Raw genomic sequence first — 20,128 nt, forward strand, 5'->3', positions numbered from 1 at the left:
AGGTCAAACTTGAAAGGAATTAGACTACACGGCCATTGCTGAGTTTTTCAGACAAATTGTGTCACTGATGAACTCAGCCGGCGGTCCAGTTGTATTGCCGCTGGCTTGACTGACTGACCTTGTTCAGTTCGAGATAATATAAAGTCGGTGTCCGGACACTCAGTGTTTTTCATTTCCTAGAGGCAATAAATATTTTACTGAAACTTGTTTTTAAATTCCAGGTTAGCCTAAATCATCATGTGCTGTGGACTAACTTGAGATCATCGACCCGCCGGCGAGGGCCGTGTGATTTTTTTTTTCCCTGTAGGATATAAGTGGTTGTAATTGACCATTAACAGCCGACATCAGTTATTTCCCAAATTCCGCTCATAATGGACTGGTACCCTGAACTGAAGTGGCCCCCTTGAGCCATCGGCCGGGTGGGCAATAAACAAAAGCGGTTTTGAACTTGCCAGCAAGTTCAGCCGGGTGACACCACTGTTGAGTCGACCCAGTCTGGAGCCGGCGGTGAATCGCCGTACGCGCGCTCGCGCTCGCGCGCGCACACACACACACCCAGAGGTCTATATCAATTTTGGTACTCTGCTCGGCTTCTGGGTCCATCAGTCGTTCTCCTCGATGGGCGATCCAGATATCTTCCAAGATAACCCTCTTGATTTTCATTTATCGGTGTCACAAGCACTATTCCCTTATCATTCCAAGAGTGATACTCTTGGAAATAATTACCTTAAATTGTTCGATGTAATCATTTTATAAATTAGGTACTGTAGGAAACTGCGTCGGCAATTATCAGCAGCCTTCCGTGCATTGCATTTTGTCAGTGACCCCCTTGTGTGGTTTGTTTCTGTATCAAGTCGTGAATGTGAAATGCGGATAGAATTTGCTTCCCACGTGATTGATATTCTATGGAAGTCTTTCTCTTTGATACTCTGGTGGCTGGCGACATGAAACACTTTTGTTTTTCATATAAACGGTCTGTGAATGCGCAGCTGAAACACACCAGTCGTGTGGCGCGAAAGGCTGGCTAAAATGTGCTCCCAAAACTCCGATGTAACAGACATTTTGATTGGGTGCAACTATTGTTGCGAACTGCTTTTAGCCACTCGGCCTTTCTTTTACAAAACTAACGTTCTTCTGCACCTCCATATTCCTCGTGCTCAGCGGAGGAGAGACGGTAAGCCATGTGCTATATTTTATCAACACCAGACATCAACTGTTCTAACAGGTTTATTTCATGAAAGCTGGAAGTGGTATATTTATGTTGTCCTTTGGTTTTTGAGGTTGATCAATACGACTTTATCCATTTTCTTGCTGGAAAGAGTACAACTGGCACATGTATACTCTCCATCCCACGGAGCTTTGCTCACTTGGCGATTTTGTTGGTTTTCACAGCAAAAGATGGGGAGGCTGGTTACTTCAGTTTGAAAGACTGCGTGTATATCTGTGTGTGTTTTGGAAAACCACAGGCCGCTCACGCCAATTAAGACTGGATCCAGTTGTCCTTACATTTAAGATCCGCCACCAAGATACAGCAGAAGGGTCGACACCACAGTAGCAGACGTCTACTCATCGTTACTGCCGTGCTGACAGTTGCACACACAGTGACAGTAGCTCATTGAATTAGCGTTAAAAAAAAGACAATATAAAGACAGTTTTTTAACGCTAAGGATACTTAGCGCCGCATAGATCATTTTAAAATCGCAACCCGGCATTGCACACAGGGTTGGAGGGGACGGGTGGGAAGGTGACGATGATGTAAGACAATTATCTAAATTAAATCACTCCATCAAGAGAAGGGAAAACGGTCGTCAGGTTCAACTCTCTCTCTGTGTGTGTGTGTGTGTAAGAGAGAGAGAGGGAACTTTATCCTTCCCTGTCTGAACCCTTCTCCATATGTTGTAATGTACTTTATTATTATTGTTTTATAATCTCAGTATGTCTCAGTCCGTCCGACTCTCTCTCTCTGACTCCCTCTCTATTTCAGTGTGAACTTTCTCCTTCCCTGTTTGCCACCCCTTCTGTTTGTGTTGTGATGTTTCTTAATTCTTATTAATATTATTGCTTTGTCATGACTGATGTCTGTGTCAGTGTGTGAAATTACAACTGCCTTCCCATACTTGTGCACCTCTTTGTTTCTCAATGTCTCTGTCTGTCCCTCTCTCACAACCACAAGTGACGCTCACAGTCTCAGATTCTGTTCATGAGTTTAAGGTCAAATATATGATACAGTACTTTTGAGGGGGTGTTTTCTTGGCTTTTTGAGGGGGGAGGGGGGGGGGGGGGAGTGCAGGACTGGATGGGGATCAAATCTTTGATACTAATCTTACAGTAACATTCCAAACCTTGTGAAATTTGTTTATGGAAGAGTCATGTATTTGCACATTGTGATTACAACATGTGTGGCTGATTTACATATTGTTTAGTAATTCAAACAATATAAACAAGGCATGCATTATTGTTAACAAGGTAACTGGCTAATGATGCAGTGATGTAACAAGCCGTTATATGTTGCAGAGTTGAATATTACTCCGTGGACAATCACATCATGGCTGAACCTGACAGGTTGGTTCAGATATTGTTGGCTAGTATGTTTACTGCATTTTTATTTGTGAAAAATAGTATGCGAATAATAAATGATTAAAGCATTTAAATTCTGTTTAAATCTGATAATTCTGTATGTCATGTGTTTGTGCTTATGTTGTTGTGAAATGGTGAATATGTGCGCATGCCTCAATGAGTGCAAGTGTGTGTGTGTGGATGTGGTGTTACTTTCTGTCATTGATTCACCACCAACAACAACAAAAGCAAGTGACATTCACAACATTTGTAATCTGAATCAAATATGGATTGAAACTTCTTTTTTCTCCAACAGCAAGACCCCAGATTGTGAGGAAGAGGTAGAAGATGTGGAAGAGATGGAAGACGGGGCAGGTAAGCATGAATTTTAATTACTATGTACAAATGTTTAGTTGTAGTTTAAAGTAGATTATATTTCTTCAGTGATTCTACCCACCAGTTACCACTGGAAGTGGTTTCTCATTCTATTTCAGACCATGTATGAGTTATCTTTTTTTCAGTATGAGGGGCATAGATGAAATCTTGGCAGTGGCAATTTTTTTCTGGTCTTTTAGGTTAACAGATTTGCAGAACTGCTTGTACAACTACATTAGCACCCTTTGATGAGAAGGCATGCAAAAGACTAAATCAGATCTATGTAAGTTCAAGTTCCCTTGAGCATTCTGAGCTGGTTAGCCTTGTCCAGAACAGCCCAACCCTGAGTGTGATTCACTTGGATCCATGGGCCTTGTTTTAGCATCAACATTGAACCTCATGAAATGAAACAACAAGAAGCAAATGAATTTATGAGTCAATCTGTTTGAAAACTCTTGAAAATTCAGTCACAAGCAATGTATTTGAAATAAAAATTTTATTGTTTTTGTTATTTAAAAATTTATGTTTGAATAAGAAACACACAAGAAAGGTGATATTAAAAAAAGAAAGAAAAAAAAAAGAAACACCACACCACATTTTCGGTTTGTATAGACCATCTGCAAGGATGAATGATGATGTTATTTAAAAGACAGAGAAAGAATTAGGTGCACATGATTTAGAAATAGGTTAACTCAGGAAAATCTCTGGTCAGTTAGTTCACATTATAGCTTCAGATCATTGAGAAAAGGGTATGTATAACATTTTGCTGAATTACAAAGTCATTGTTTTTTCTGCTCACTGATTGACCAAGTGATAATGAACAGGTTAAATGTAATCGAGATAGCTTGTAATTATATCCAGGTAGATATTGTTTTGGTTCATATTGTGTGTGTACTTCACCTTTGAACTCTAGAAAACCATTTTTTTGAAAACTTGATAACTACGTCTGTGTAATGCTCATGTGTACTGTGTCATAGACAAATGCATATGATACTTTTTAGGCACAAGGCACTACAAAATCTTTTTGAATTTAGTTTATGTGAGCAGACCTGAACGAACCATGTCCAGTAATGTATCATGTTTCACTTGAGCTCCCCCAAATCAGAGGCTTTCAACAATGGTTGATTTTATAGAAGACCTTCTTGTTGTATCCTGTCAAATTCATTCTATTTGTATTTTGAAATTTTAATTAAAAGACTGCAAGTCAGGGATACACAGGGGAGGTAACCTACTTCGGGAGGTTATCCGCCGTAGCTACTTTTGTTTTCTCCGCATAGGCGGGTAGTAGTTTGCACAGGACAGGAATCAGACCCCTGCCGGAGTCTGCATTAGTGGGTCACGGTAAGTATGTTACTTAAATGTAATTTTAGAAGAAAATTTCCTTTTAAAGGCAAGGGTTGGCTGAACTGTTTGGGGGAACAGGTGAGGGGTCTGGGGAGCAGACGTCAGAGACCACCAAGATGGCGGCACAGCTGATGAAGAACCCGCAGGTGTTGGCAGCCCTACAGGACAAACTGGGCTCTGCTGGGGGCTCCATCTCTGCCTTCATTCACTCGTAAGTGTACTCGAAGGGGGTTTATGGGGGTGGGGGCGGGATTGGGTAGGGTGTGGCGGTGAAGTTCTTTCATTTATTTTATGGCGGGGCTTTATGTACATTATATAATGTAACCCCCCCCCCCCAAAAAAAACAGGTCTAACAGGTCTGCCTTTCCAGGAGGTGAAAGCAACCTTGATTTTTGCATGATCTTTTTTTTTTTTTTTTTTTTGTCTTTTTTTTTTTCTTTCCAGGTGTGTCTGCCATACTTTAAGAATTTGCAACTTTTTTTTTCAGCGTACATTTGTTTGAAAATTCTTGCTCATTAAAAACATATTTATTTGTTTTTCAGTGTAGAATTTATTTGTGTTTGTTCAGCTAGTTAATCCTGTGTTACGTTTGTGATGATAATATACGAGGGTCATTCAATAAATAAGGTGAATTTTTCGGTATAAGGACCTAATACAGATAGAAGCTTACTTTTAAAAATTTTTTTTTGTTTTACTTCTTTTTCACATGGATTTAATTTGTTTTGCAGATTAAAAAAAACTTTGAGAGTTTTGGCGATTAACAAAGATGGCCGACCAAGAAGCATGCTCCAGGATTGAACAGCGGTCAGTTATCAAGTTTTTGGTTGCTGAAGGGTGCAAACCAGTTGAAATTCATAGGAGAATGTCAACTGTGTATGGTGCCACATGTTTCAGCCGAAAAAATGTCTACAAGTGGGCTAAATTGTTTAAAGAAGGACGGAGCAGTGTTGAGGATGAAGACAGGCCTGGAAGGCCTACAGAAGTGAGGTCTCCTGAGGTGATCAAATCAGTCAATGACCTCATTCAGTCTGACAGAAGGGTGACAGTGGATGACATTGCAAGGACTTTGAGCTTATCTCTTGGGACAGCACACAAAATTGTCCATGATGACCTTGGCTACTCGAAGGTCAGCTGCCGGTGGGTGCCAAAGATGCAAGGCCTCACACAGCAGCCCGAACGGTGCAGACCATCAACGAGCTGGGCTGGGAACTGCTCCCTCATCCCCCTTACAGCCCAGACCTTGCCCCTTCAGACTTTCACCTGTTTGGTCCCTTGAAAGCGTTCACGAGAGGCACGAAGTTTGAAAGTGACGATGAAGTCAAAAGTGTTGTGAGCGACTGGCTGAGACATCAGTCCAAAGATTTTTACGCTGAGGGAATACGGAAGCTTGTGCACAGATGGGAAAAGTGTGTGACAGTGCTGGGAGACTACGTTGAAAAATAAAAAAAAAAGTAAGCTTCTATCTGTATTAGAAGTCCTTATACCGAAAAATTCACCTTATTTATTGAATGACCCTCGTATTTGGAATCTGAATTTGATCTTACCATTGCCAAAAACATAAAAGGCAACCTAGTTTTTATGTAAAATGCTGAATTAAGCATAGTGTCTGTACTTAATTAGAGTTGATAGCTCTAATTAAAAATGTCATTGTGGAGGATTTGGGCGGTTATTTTTTAGCTTTGAATAGTTTGAGCCGTATTCAAATGGCCTCTGCATGTCATCTTCTGGTAGTGTCCAGCTGTTGATGCCAACAATTATTGATACAGGCACACATACAGCAACACATATTTGCATGCTAATGCATACACACACACACACACACACACAAGAACTCATATACAACACACTCACGCACGCACGCATGCACGCACGCACGCATATATATATATATAAATAAACACACTCACTTTCAAACTAAAATCTCACAAATATTCACACACTCCCAGAAAAATGATCTGCAGACAGGTACAAGTAAGTGGTCATGTTGGGCAGATTGCCCAAGGTGGTACAGCGACGACTGAAGGCGTTGAAGAAACTTCAGAATGAGGTGATCAGTGTGGAGTCACAGTTCTATCGAGAAGTACATGAGCTGGAGTGTAAATACGCTGCTTCCTATGCCTCCATTTTTGAAAAGGTCAGTGTGTGTGTGTGTGTGTGTGTGTGTGTGTGTGTGTGCGTGCATGCATGCATGCATGCACTTCTTCATAAGTTAATGTAATGTGCCCAAAATTCTACTGTATCTTTGTGTGTGTGTGTGTGCGTGCGTGCGTATATGTGTGTGTGTGTGTGGTGTGTGTTCTTCAATTTCATGCCTTTCCACTCTGATACTAAATGTGTGTGTGTTTGTGTCAGTACGTTTGTAAAACAGTATGTGTGGCAGATGTTACTGTGACATGGCCATTGCACGCTTACGTTATAAATTTATGATAGGAATCCCATGTGGAAGCTCTTGAGAAAGAAGCAGTGTGCATTTGTTGTTCAGCACAAAGCTGCATTGCTGTGCTGTGTTGTGTGGTGGTGTGCAGCGCAGTGCCGTAGTGAAGGGTCGGCATGAGCCCACTGAAGAGGAGTGTGACTGGCCATCAGACGAGGAGAAAGAAGACGATGAGGATGAAGCAAAGTTAGCTGTAAGTGTAACTACTTCTTTCCCAGAACTTTGGACATAGTCTTTGAATGTACACATCTTAAAAAAAAAGAAAAGAAAAAAAAAGTGTGAGTTCACATAATTTTATTTATAGAAAGGAAGTTATTTGTGATGCAGTGCAGAAGTGCAGTGTGTCCTGCCCCTGAAGGAAATATTCTGGTTGAAGATTTTTTTTTTTCCCTCATGGCAAAATATTGCATAGACGGTTTCTGGCTTGAATCCATTGGGTGCAACCTCAGTGCTGGAGTTGTTGGTATACTGTGAAGGGGATCAACAGCTAACAGTACAGATAAGTGAAGTAAATGGCACAGGAATGGGAAATACTTGAAAATGTCAGTACCGCTTAAATTGCATTTATCCTTCAGCAGAAGTGCAATTATTTCAGCTATTTGTTTCAGATTTTGATATATGCTCAGGTGGCTTTGCAAAGAAGTTGAGGTGACGGCATGAGATTGATTTGATCTGTGAGCAGAGTATCAAAAATTAAATTGAAAATATCAGTGAAAAGGGATTCAATTGATTGTTTTCTTAAAGCAGATAACTGTATGAATTCAAGAAGAAAAACACTGTCAAAGCTGATTTCATTGACTTAAAAACTTGAGGTGATGCATCGGTCAACCAATTTCAGAACAAAATGCCAATGAAATTTGTGTCCAGTCAGTGGATTCAATCAATCAAGCAAAACAGGTGCATGACAGCTTTGTGTTTGGTAAAAATTCATTTAGATAAATAGTGTTTGTTTGAGTCCCATCATTTGTTCAAATGAAAGAACAAAAACATGTGTGGTATGCTGATTAGTGTTTGATTTCAGATCTGTTTGGACTTTTGTAAACTCTTCAATCTGAAAGGCGTAAGAGCTCCTTTCACCACATCACCGCCATATGCTCTGTGGTTGTTAAAAAGTTATACTTCATTTATGGGTAGATATGCTTCATTTTGGAGGAATTTATGACAGAATTAAAAAAAACTTTAGACAGGTAGTGACTAGATTATGTAGTGAATTTTTGACTTAAAATTCCACAGCCAGAAGCAGTAAGTGGTTTTTGTATTCAGTGTTCTTGCTCCCTGGGGATGTAATGTGATGTGTTGTGTTGCAGGATGAGCTGAAAAAGAAAGCTACAGTCACAGATGCAAAAGAAGAGGATGCAACACAGGAAGGTAGATTTGTCTCTGTGTGTGTGTGTGTGTGTGTGTGTGTGTGTGTGTGTGTGTGTTTTAAATGATGCATGTTCTTCATCCTTCAAAGAGTTTGATTGGTGGAAGAACACGTTACTGGGTAGTAGAAGCTGTTCTCTTGTACAGCAGTCATGCCAGGGAAAGGCACAAAACTGGCAGTTAATAAGCAAGTACAGTCTGATTACCTGGTTCAAGTTGAAACCCTCCCAGAGTTAGTTGTTATTTAAACAAAAAAGAAGACATAATTTTTTCTTTTCAAGTGTTCTTCACCCTAGCCATCTTCTTCCAACAGATTTTATTTCTTTGAAATATTTGTCATTTGTTTGAACAGATGTGAAAGGAGTGCCTGGATTCTGGCTGACTATCTTCAAGAATGTGGACCTCTTACAGGAGATGGTGCAGGTAGGGCTTTGTTTATTTATTTATTTATTTATTTATTTCAGTAACCTTGGATGCATTATTCAAACAACAATAGTGATTTCAGTGTCTCGCATACTTTAGAAAGGTTGTTTGCCTCTAAAGTGTGTGCAGGTGCAATTGATTCTCATCACTTTCACAGAAAATAGTCATGACATGTTCTGTTGGAGTTTACTGGTTAAATTGGGTTTTCTGTACAGTTCTGTACTTGGAATAGTGAAATGTGACAGATGTATTGAAAAATGTGAACGAAGATGTTCTTTGGGATATCAGTATTTTGGAAGAAATTAAAGACTTTTTCTGTTCTCCCTGATTATTACAATGGGTACATATGCACATGTACTGCATGGTGCAAGAAACAATGCAAAATACAAAGTATAGATAGATTTTACCAGGGTTTGACTTCGGTGGTCATTTTTGTCTGCTGAAAAGTTAATTTTCGGTTTTCCACAGTCCAATAACAATCCAAACAAGTTTAGTCAGAATTTGGTGCTGACACTAGACTATAGAGGGTTGGGCTCAAACAAGATTTGACTGAACAAAATTTGTATTGCTGTTTGTAGCAAATCAACAACAACAACAACAAAAAGTTGAAACTTTGGTTCCTTGTTTAGAGAAAATTAGGTTTGAGAAAGAGAAAAAAAACAACAAAACACGTTCAGTAGTCAGGTCATTGGAAATGTCCCCCATTGCATGTTTGCAGCCTGTATGTGTGGGGCATTGTCTGTTTCAGCCACATGATGAGCCCATATTGAACCACCTGTGGGACATCCGAGCCAAGCTGTCCGAAGAAGAAACAAAGGTCAGTCACTGTTTCTGATGGTTTTTTTACAGGCAGGTGGACAGATACAGGTGTGACATTCCTAGTGCAAGGTGACGCGCACATACACATGCATGTGTGTTCATACACAGTGACACATACCACATTACCATTCCATGTGAGATGCCAAGCTTAGAAGCCACAGAGCATCATGTCTCCAAATCCATTCCACTGTCATCCACAGTCTGAGTACATTCATGAGGACCTTCAGGGCAAATTACCACTTTCAAAAGATGTGTGTGAGCAAAGTGAGTCTGCCTTGTAACCTTGTTTGTGTGTGTGTGTTTGTGTGTGTGTGTGTGTGTGTGTGTGTGTGTTTCTGTTTCTGTTTCTCAGCAACCACTATCAGCATTGGTAGAATGGTAACTGGATGAAAAATATAACCATTAGCTTAATGAAAATGCTGTGCATGTGTGATTTAGAATATTTAAAGATAGATATTAAAACCTGCCAAAAATTATGCATACTGCTTTCTACACAATCACATGTATATATGAAGTTATTGAAAAAAAAACTGTGTGTGAAGACCTAGTATTATAGTTTTTCAGTGAATTGAACTTGCTTTAGGAGTTTCAGCAGTCAGTGATTTAGTGCGTGTAAAACCGATGCATGATTGAACGATTGATGCGAATGTCTTGCAGGGCTTCACATTAGAATTCCACTTTGAGCCAAACGAGTACTTCACAGAATTGGTGCTGACCAAACAATACACTATGCGTTTTGAACAAGATCCCACTGATCCCTTTGGATATGAAGGACCAGAAATCGTCAAATGTGTGGGGTAAGGGTTCTTCTGTCATTAGGCTGTGCAGAAGTATGTGTGTGTGCCTCTCTTTGGACAAGAGAGAGGTAAATATGAAATACTGTCTTATGTTTGTGCTGTGTGCGTGTGTGTATGTCACTATGTGGTATTGTATATTATGCCTTGGGGGTTAGACGGCTTGTGGGGACCATCCCAGCACTGACTGTCCTGAAGCCCTCTTAGCCGAGAGAGTGGGGATGTAACTTGGGCAAGACTATCCACTATATTCAAATTCTAGCCCAGATAATTTGGACAGCTGTTGCCTCTTCTGCTGTTCCGATGATCATAGATTGATACAGCTGTCATACAAAATTGTGGGAAATGAACCTTTAATGTGAAACGTGTGCATTATTGTTTGACGTGGTAGTTGTTTGTGATTTGTCAGATATGTGAGAGAGGAGTGTTGGGTTGTTTACGAAACAGATGAGTGAAGATCGTTGTGACAGTTGTGTGATTGTGTTACATGCTCGTGTTGGGTGTTAAGGTGCGTGATTGTGAAAGATGTGTGACTGAGGTGAGAGGTGCTTGTGATTGTGAAATCAAAAGTTTTAGGTGTATGCAATTCTTAAACACAATTTTGTGTGAGTCACAGTGATATCTTTCTGTTTCATGTAATTTTGGTTCTTGATTTTTATCCCCCGTGCCATAATTTGGGCCAGTGGATTTAATTTGAAACTCTGTGTGTGTGTATGTGAGATATTGAATGGGCACTTGCAGTTTATTTGAGATGAGTTTGTTGACATTCAAATTTTGCATGATAGTAAGAAAGAGTTTTTTTGTGGTCATTTTAAGATTGATCATTATGTGCTCTTGTCTGATGAGAATGATTTGAGTAATGTATGTTTTGCAGTTGTCCTATCACTTGGAACAAGGGGAAGAACGTGACAGTGAAGGTGGTGAAGAAGAAACAGAAACACAAAGGCAAAGGCCTCACCCGCACTGTCACCAAGACTGTACAGAATGATTCTTTCTTCAACTTCTTCAACCCACCGGAAGGTTTGTCTCTACACAGTCTTTTTTTCCTCCAATCAGCTGAGAGCTTATATATGATTTAGCATGCAAGACATGGGATTTGGGCGAAAATTGCTTTCAGGGTGAAGAAAATGCCTAGAGTTCTTGTATTGGTTTCAGTGGAAACACGGGTGTGGGTTTGTTTCAGTAAGTTACCTGAGACAGTCCTGTTTCATTTTGCTGGTATTGTTTTAGCATGCAGACTGATGAAGAGTAGTTTTGTTGTGCATGATGAGGTAGAACTTTTAATATGACACAGGTGAGATTGTTTCAGTAAATTTGCAGATATGCGAAGATGTTGTTCTTTCACGTTGAAGTGAAACCATTAAAATATTTTCAGCATGAACTTTTTGAGATGTTAGTGTTCCATTGTCGTGTTCTAAGAAATACTACTGAAGTGTTTTTTGTGTGTCCTGGTTGAGGTGGGATGGAGGAGGATTGTATGATGTGATATTGGTATTCAAGATTTATGACTGTATGCTTGCATGGGAAAAAAGGGCAGTGGGGGATATGAACTATTGGCTATGATACAAGCTACTCCAGACTGATTTATGTATACTTTGGAGGTAGCCAGAAGGGGGACATTTTTTGTTTTGTTTTTGGTGATGGTTTTTCTTCTTGATGAGGGACTTTAAATGTGGTACGGTATTTGCCTATTGACATGGACGGTATGTTGATACAAACAGAATGTCTGACCTTTTTGTCTGCTGACAAGAACATGATTCCATAGACTTTTGTCCATTGACATGAACATGCTGCATACACAGTTATCTTTTGACATGAACATGTTTTCTATTGGTGTGGTGGCGAATGATGTCTGTAGACATGAACATGTCATAATGCTTGTCGACATGAAATTGATGACTGTGGACATGAACATGTTGTTATGTCTCTTTACATAAGAGTGATATCTTTGTTGGCATGAATATATAATGTCATGTCTTTGGATATGTGAACATGGTGTAATGTGTGTTGAACAGTGCCAGAAGGGGAGAACGAGGATGATCTGGTGAGACTTGAATTCTGTTATTTTTTAAAATCTTTTAAATTTATATACATGTCATTGTTTGAAATTATACAGAAGCTGAAAAATTTGTAATGGTCTGCTTTGAGGAGTTGAGGAGGTTTTGGAATCTTTTAATTACCTGTGAGTTTTTGTTTGTTTTTTTGTTTGTTTGCTTAAACAGAAAAAAATGTGTCCATGTGATTCTAACAGAAATAGAGAATAATGTTTTAGTTTGATATGCAGTGTTCTTTTTTTATTTTATGTTTTTTAATCATGAGTAGAAAATTTTGGTGCGCCAGTTTTGTACATGCAGTGTTCTTTTTTATTATTTTTTTTAATCAGGAGTATAATATTTTGGTGCACCAGTTTTGTTTTGCCAGAATTTGAAAATTTGTGGCTGTACGGTTTGGTTTTACGAGAATGAGAATATTTGTGTTGGGATTGTTTTCATTTACTTGTTTATGAAATGTGGAGGAGGAATTTTGTTTAATGTCCTGTCACACATATTGGTGATTGAAGACAATCAAATGAAATGTGTTGTGTTCTTGGAACTGGAAAAGGAAAAAGTTGTGGTCAAGTCTTCACACCTGTAATGATTACATGGGAGTTTTTATACAATGCATATATGTAATCTCTACATTTGCAGGCATAATTGCACCCACAGACATGTGCATAGACCATTGCACAAGCACATGTATGTACAGATGTTTAAAGAAAAGGGGTTGGTAGTGCAAGTGGTGTGGCTTGGGGGAACGACATTCCCCAAGAACACTTTTACCAGTAGGAAGATCACTGGAAACACCAGTCAATCACTCATCTCAGCAGTGTCGGTTTTTTTTCCCCCTTCCTTTGTCATGCAACAAAGTCGCCACAAAACTTCTTAAAAGAAAGTTACACATTCATCTTAGCAAAGTCTTGTTAGTTTTTCCTTCCTTTGTCCTGCAACAAAGTCACTGCAACACTTCATAAACACAAGTTACACACACTCATCTCAGGAACATTTTTGACTCACTTGTGTAAACAAAGTGAGTCTATGTTTTAACCCGGTGTTCGGTTGTCTGTGTGTGTGTGTGTGTGTGTCTGTGTCTCCTTGGTAAACTTTAACATTGACATTTTCTCTGCAACTACTTTCAGTTGGCACCAAATTTGGCATAAAAATAGGAAAAATTCAGTTCTTTCCAGTCATCTTATTTAAAACAATATTGCGCCTCTGGGATGGGCACAAAAAAATAAAGAATGAAGCCTAATTATATGCAAACTGCATTTACTGTTATATTTATATTTTTTGTATTCTCTAAACTTGGCACTTTGATCTGATATTCTGACCCAAGAGCTAGAGCAGTCATTATTATCATTTTTTGTTCAAACAGGAACTTCTTTTGCTAAGCATGGAAGTTTTATTTATTTTGCAAACGTTTTGGTGCAGATAGTAAAAAAGGGAAATTACTCTGTAATGCTAGGGGAGTTAATTTGCTTTAAACTGATCTTTCTCATCTTAAACATTACATTTTGAAATTATACTCAATACATAAAAAGCTTGGATTTTTTTTAAAGTGTATCACAAGTGAGTCTTGAAGGCCTTGCCTCTCTTGTTTATTTTGCTTTTGCTTTTCCTTTGTCATATGAGAAAGTCACCGCAACACTTCATAAACACAAGTTACATACTCATCTCAGCAGTCTATTTTGTTTTTTTTCCTTCATCATGCAACAAAGACACCACAGCACTTCATAAACACAAGTTACACACACTTATTTCAGCTAAGTAAATTTTTTTTTGTTGCTTTTCCTTCCCTCATGATAAATGTAGTCAGCGCAACACTTCTTGCTAAGCCAGTGGTGTGAATGTGATGCCAGGATGACGATATGGATGCCTTACTAGCGGCAGACTTTGAGATTGGTCACTTCATCCGGGAACGCATTGTGCCCCGAGCGGTGCTGTACTTCACAGGAGAGGCCATGGACAGTGATGTCAGTATTGGAGTCAGAAAGTCATTATTTGAGTGACAGGGTTCTTTCAGGCTTTTAAGAATTTGAGGAGGGGAGGGGTGGTGGGGGCGGAGAAAGAAAAAAAGTATAATAACTTGCTGTTTTTAAGTTCTTTAAAAAAAACAACTTACACTGGGTTTAATAGCTTTTAATTGTGGCCTCTATATTACTTTAACTTATAATAAAAAAAAAAGAAAAAAGAAGTTTCTGTCAGTGATACAGCACATCTGTGAAATGCTCCTTCTGAATTTGAATTTAAGGTAAAGTAATGATTTGTAAAAACGTAATCCTGAAAGAATCTTAGTGGATGAAATGCTGGACTTGAAATGTCGTGCATTTCATTTGGGTTCCTGATGTTTAAATTTTTTGGCCTTGGGTGTTTTAAAGTTGTTGATTTTTTTTTTTGGTTGTTTTTTTTTTTGTTATAAGATTTTGTGATTAAAAATCTGTCTGAACTCTGTCACTAAAGTTAACACTCGTAAAAGATGTAATGATGTGTATGTTCTTATAATCTTAATACTCTGTATGTTGGGTGTTTTCAGATGGAAGAAATCTTAAAGGTCATAGCATTGTGTTTGTCTTCATTAAAAGTCTTGAGAAAATAATTTTCTTCACTGTCATGAAATACATTATATTTTCATGTAGACAGCCTCAGCGTTCACTTTCATTCAAATTTGTATTTTAGCAGTACAATTCATCTTCAGATATTGTCCGGTTGATGAGACATACTTAAAGTATTTCCGAGTTGTTTTCAGTCCCTGTATTTAAATGGATCATGTGGTATTTTCAGAGTAACAAACTGCATTGTGATGTTTGACCAGTGTTGTGCAAATTCATCATTGAAATGTTTGAATGCTTGGTTTCAGTATGAAGAGGAGGATGAGGGAGAGGAAGAGGTATGTAATTGATTGAGATACACCTTTTCTCTCTGTTTGTGTATGTGTGTGTGTTGTGTGTGTGTGTTACCTTTTCTCTGTGTGTGTGTGTGTGTGTGTGTGTGTTACCTTTTCTCTCTGTTTGTGTGTGTGTGTGTGTTGTGTGTGTGTGTTACATTTTCTCTCTGTTTGTGTATGTGTGTGTGTTGTGTGTGTGTGTATGCGTTTGTACTTATATAGTGAATGTGTGTGTGCTTGCATTGCAGACTGTGTGTATGTGTGTGTGTTGTGTGTGTGTATGTGTGTGCGTTTATGCTTGTATAGTGAATGTGTTTGTGTGTGTGCACTTGCATTGCAGACTGCACGTTTGTTGATACTTATGTTTTAAAGATATTTGTGTGTGAGAGCATCCATGTATATACATCATATGCATATATCTGCATGGATTTGTCAGATCAGGTAGTTTGCGAATCAGCAGAACAGGGAATGAGAAAAAACAGGTGGAGAGTACTACAGACAGTACGCTTTGACACAGACAGCAGTCCTCATCAGTACTAAAATGACTGTGACAACTAGTTAACCTGTTCAGTGATCAACACCTTGCTGCTTGTAGTCAGAGATGCAGACTAGATACTTTCAGTTATCGATGATTAAACTGTGAAAGAACTGTTCTTTGCTCCAGTTTGCAATAACAGTGTGTTTTTGGTCAGATGTTGTTCTGTGGACAAATAAGATGACTTATATATTTGCAGGATTCATACAGGTTTTAAAGTTTAAAGAAAAGCACTTTAAAGCTGTAAGATATGTAAAAAATGACTTAGCATTTGTTATCTTTTAAAAAAATTTTTTTAATAGTTTTGGCTGTTTACTGAAAAAACAAGCTTATATGCTGTTTCTATCAGTCGTTTATATAAAGCACAGCAGCAAAATGTTCCACTGAATTTAAATTCAAAAGGAAAACAATGATTATAAAACAACAAACAAACAGAAAAAGAACAACAAAGTACATCTGATCCCAGAAAGATCTTTATGAACGAAATCATGAATTCTTATCAGTGTAGCAGACAATTTTATGAGTTAGAATCTGTATGAATCCTCAGTCATTTGGAGGTGAATGTGGGCATGCAAAAATGAGGTTGGCTGTCACAACTGTATATCCCTTGTTTGGTCTCTTTTCCAGGATGAAGAAGGGGACTTTGAAGAAGAATTTGTAAGTTGATTTATGATTTTTTTTTTTTTTTTTTTAAAGTTTGTTGTGCTTAAAAACATTTTTTTTTTAGATAGTTTGTTGTGCTTTTTTATGTGCAAAAAACCCCCAAACAAGCATTAACAGTTAAAACAAATTATATAGATGTTTTTGAATTGCTTGATTATAATTTCATGAACCTCATAATCAAATGAGATACTCATTACACATATTCAGAAAAGCTATTTGTTATTGGATGGCAGAAAAAGAATATGTCATTTACTGACTGTTACTGTCTCATTTCTTTCATGAGATGTTCATGTTAAACTGTTTAGCTGTGTCTGTTTAGTTAGATATGTTTTGAAGTTAACTTAAAAAGAGATGAATTAAGTTAATATGAAAAGAGGTGATTTATTTTCTTTTTTTCTTGTAATTTTGGTACTTTGTGGTCAGGTGGTAAATGTCACAAACTGATGACTGTGAAGACATGGGTTTAAACTCTGGCAGAGGCAGTGTTATTGTGTGATTTTTCAGCTCCTTCCCAGAGTTGTCTGCATTGGTATCAGTATTGGAAAGACAAGGATGGTAGTCAAGTGTGATGGTTATCAACATGTTGCCAAGCCTCTTGACTGACATAGGCACATTTTGAATATAGAAATAGGGTGAAAAAAAAAAATTCTGGAAGCAAAAAGATATTTTCACCGAGCTCAAATCTGTACAAGGTCCTGACGGACTGTGTGGCTCTGGTGTTCAGAGGATTAAGTGTATTAGGTTAACCCCTTGACTGCTGCTGGCATGTATGCTTGTCAGGCTTTCACCTCATTGGGATAATTGACTGAGCTTACATGTCAGGATGTCAGTCACCTCTTTGTAATTGGAATTCTTGCCCTTGGGATTGAATTACTTTTGTTCAGCAAATCAGTGAAACTGCTGTTGATACACAAAAATTAGTTTTAACTGCACTTCAAACTCACGCCACACTGACCTCTTTCGCCATGGTTCAGCTGTCAAGGGGTTAAGGCTTTAGCTGACCACTATCTGTAATGAATAGTGAATAATTGGAAAATGTTTTGCCCATGATTACTCACCTCTGTGATGTTTGTGAATCTTTTTGTAGCATTGCCACCGTATACGCACATGCCTTTTTGAGCAGTCTGTTCATGTTACAATTTTTAACAGGGGTGCTTTATGATCAGCAGTTGGTATTTGATTTGTGGACTTTGTGACTTGACCCTGATTTTGAATAAGACTGTGCATGTGGTGATGGCTTAAGTCACCCACCCTGGCTTTCACTCAAAGCAAGCCATTGCAGCTGACCTCTTTCCTGTGTTGTTCAGCATCATGTAGTATTTTGTCACCACAGGTTTTTCTCTCTGAAATTCAGGTTGTTTTCTGAAGGCAGAGTGTACCCACATGTATGTATAAAGTGCTCCTGTGAAAGTTAAAAAAAAAAAAAAAAAAAAAAAAAAAAGCAGCAGAATATTGCCAGGGACAGTTCTTTTGCTGTTTTGTGTCCTTTTATGTATTCAAAGTGAAAGCTGCACTTTCAGCATCTGTATCAGTTTGATCTGATGTGGTCTGGTGTGGTAGGTTGGGGGCATTTGTGACTTAAACCATGAACTTCACGCTCGTTTGTGTTATTTTATTTTGATTTTTGACAACACTCCTGATAGTGCGTTCTTCCCAAAGCCATCCTTCCTCATGTAATTAGGAGACAGTTTTTGTTGTTTGTTTTTTTTGTTTTTTGTTGCTTTTTTTTTTTTTTTTGGTTATGGGACAGTTTATTCACAAAAATTGTTTTTAAAATATTCTATTAATTTCTATTTGTTCTTGTTTTCTTTTAGGAACAGGCGTGATGTTCCTAGGTAATTTGGCTGTATGTGTGTGTTGTGGTAAGATTCCCCAGTGTTCTGTTGCCAAGAAAAAAAAGGGCGTTTTAAAAATTATATTTAAAGGAATTGCTTAACGGGATATCTGTTGCATGAGACTGAGTCTATGGCTGTTCAGATGATAAACAGTCTTTTTATCTGTTGCATGTTGTTATCTGATTCTCTGGTGTTGTCACTTTTTTTCATTATTGTGCATGTTTACTTGTAAATACATGGGTGTTTCCATCATTTTCAACTGCATCTTTCATTTGCTTGCTGCATGTTGCATGCATTCATTCATTTAACTGTAAGTCTTAGTTTAATACATGTTGTTGACTGGATCTTTGGTATTTTCATACTTAACAATCATATATTTATCAGAGGTGCAAGTCATAACACTTAACAGACCTGTCATATTTTAGAATGGCAAAATTAAATGATTTATAAAGAAATATTCTTTGTTGAAAAATATTTACTTCACCTTTTTCTCAGTGATTGCAAGTTTCTTCTGTTATCCAAGTGTCAGCATTTGCAATAGCCAGTTGGTTTAAGCGTTGAAATATCAATCACGGGATCTTGGATTCAAATGCTGGCAGCAGTGTCTGGTGTGTTTAAGATGTAGATAATAGTAATGATAGTAATAATGACAATGATATTAGTGATTAAATAGCACTGAATCTTGCATGGAGACAAAGTGTTTACACACCAGCCATTCACACAACCATTCAGGAAAAGGAAAGACAAAGAACAGTTTTTCCAGATGGGAATCTGCTTTTGTGTCAATTCAAAATGTCCCAAAGCATGCTCTCTGCACATAACTTTGATATGGTCTGCAAGGGATGTCTGCACATGCATAGCACCAGTTTCCACCGATGAAATGGGCCCCCTCTCCCTAGGCTGGGAACCTAACCTTAGTTGCATGCTCGCTTATGCTGTATATATATGTATATATAGATATATTTACTGATTACCAAATGCACAGTAGACTCACAAGAAATGAAAAAGATTCATTTTAAGTTCTCAAGTTGAATGGTTCAGATGGTTGTGTTTTCTTTTGTTTGAGGATGGCATAATGTCATGCAGAGTATGTAAAGACATTGGTTCAAAGGTGACTGAAATGTCGAAGATTCAACAAATCTTTATCAAAGACAGAGTTTGATATTTTAAGATAAGAAAAAAAAAGATCTGTATTAAGATTTGATGGCATTTTCCCCCTTTCGTGTGCTTTTCTGTCTGCTTTCTGATCGATGTTTTAAACATTTTCAAGATGTGCACATGCATGCATGTGTGTGTATTTGCAGGCGCATGTGGATGAGAGTAAGAGAAGTAACAAAAGACCTGTGTGACGTGTTACATGGTCACACATAATGATTGTCCCCCATCCCCAACCTTCACCCCTCCTCCCTTTCATTTTGGTCTATAATTGTTGATGTGGTGGTTTGTGCATTTGTGCACATGCATGTTGGTGCATGTGTGTCTGTGTTTGTGTAACTTCATAAAAATGTGTCTGAAGTGCACCTGATTCTGCCCTCTGAAAATGACTGTGGAAGATGGTTGACTTGTTTAATCTAAGTAACATTAGAAGAGATCCTGTTTGAACAAAATCAGATAGGAGCCCTCAGTTGACCTGTTAATTCCTGGCATGTTAAAAATAAATTACTTTTGCGGATTTATTTAATGTTCTCTAGTACACTTGAAAATGCATCCGATTTTGAGTCTGTAAAGTCTTAACATAGGTTGTTGGAAGTTTGGAAGAGTTATGCTAGATTAAATTTAAAAACGAAACAAAGGGAGGAAGGCAGAAATGGCAGTTTGAAAGCAAGGACATACGATTGATTTTTTTCATTGTTATTAGAGGTCCTCCATATCTGGCCCATGGAGTGATGGTTCGCAAAGAACTGTTCGAAGTTTTAGATAGTAGTTTATGTATGACATTCTGTCTTATGCTTTAAGAATTTAAAAGCAAGGCTGGGAATTGCATGTGATATCCATACAGCTTTTATATGTGTCCGTGTATGAGCATATTGCATTTGGTGAGTACAAAAAATCAACAAAAAACAAA

The 20,128-nt window shown here is 38.1% G+C and overlaps 1 protein-coding gene across 3 annotated transcripts in view; it reads left to right on the forward strand.

Annotated features, from left to right (window-relative positions):
• Window positions 1–1,120: 1,120 nt before the first annotated feature.
• The window catches only part of LOC143301253 (nucleosome assembly protein 1-like 1), a 31,686-nt gene continuing 12,678 nt past the window's right edge, over window positions 1,121–20,128 (forward strand). Inside the window, exons 1-16 of one of the 3 annotated variants that reach the window (XM_076615395.1) lie at window positions 1,121–1,174; window positions 2,515–2,562; window positions 2,873–2,931; window positions 4,354–4,486; window positions 6,268–6,409; window positions 6,801–6,902; window positions 8,017–8,077; window positions 8,427–8,497; window positions 9,246–9,314; window positions 9,974–10,113; window positions 10,985–11,130; window positions 12,126–12,154; window positions 14,006–14,119; window positions 15,004–15,033; window positions 16,193–16,222; window positions 18,043–18,090. In XM_076615395.1, the coding sequence (XP_076471510.1) occupies window positions 2,546–2,562; window positions 2,873–2,931; window positions 4,354–4,486; window positions 6,268–6,409; window positions 6,801–6,902; window positions 8,017–8,077; window positions 8,427–8,497; window positions 9,246–9,314; window positions 9,974–10,113; window positions 10,985–11,130; window positions 12,126–12,154; window positions 14,006–14,119; window positions 15,004–15,033; window positions 16,193–16,222; window positions 18,043–18,054 (1,155 nt within the window). In that variant the 5' untranslated portion in view covers window positions 1,121–1,174; window positions 2,515–2,545 and the 3' untranslated portion in view covers window positions 18,055–18,090. The remainder of the gene's footprint in view (window positions 1,175–2,514; window positions 2,563–2,872; window positions 2,932–4,353; window positions 4,487–6,267; window positions 6,410–6,800; window positions 6,903–8,016; window positions 8,078–8,426; window positions 8,498–9,245; window positions 9,315–9,973; window positions 10,114–10,984; window positions 11,131–12,125; window positions 12,155–14,005; window positions 14,120–15,003; window positions 15,034–16,192; window positions 16,223–18,042; window positions 18,091–20,128) is intronic. The other 2 variants (XM_076615394.1, XM_076615393.1) reach the window with 2 other exon arrangements.

The sequence above is a fragment of the Babylonia areolata genome, chromosome 27 (genome assembly GCF_041734735.1).
Source record: "Babylonia areolata isolate BAREFJ2019XMU chromosome 27, ASM4173473v1, whole genome shotgun sequence".
Classification (NCBI taxonomy): Eukaryota; Metazoa; Mollusca; class Gastropoda; order Neogastropoda; family Buccinidae; genus Babylonia; species Babylonia areolata.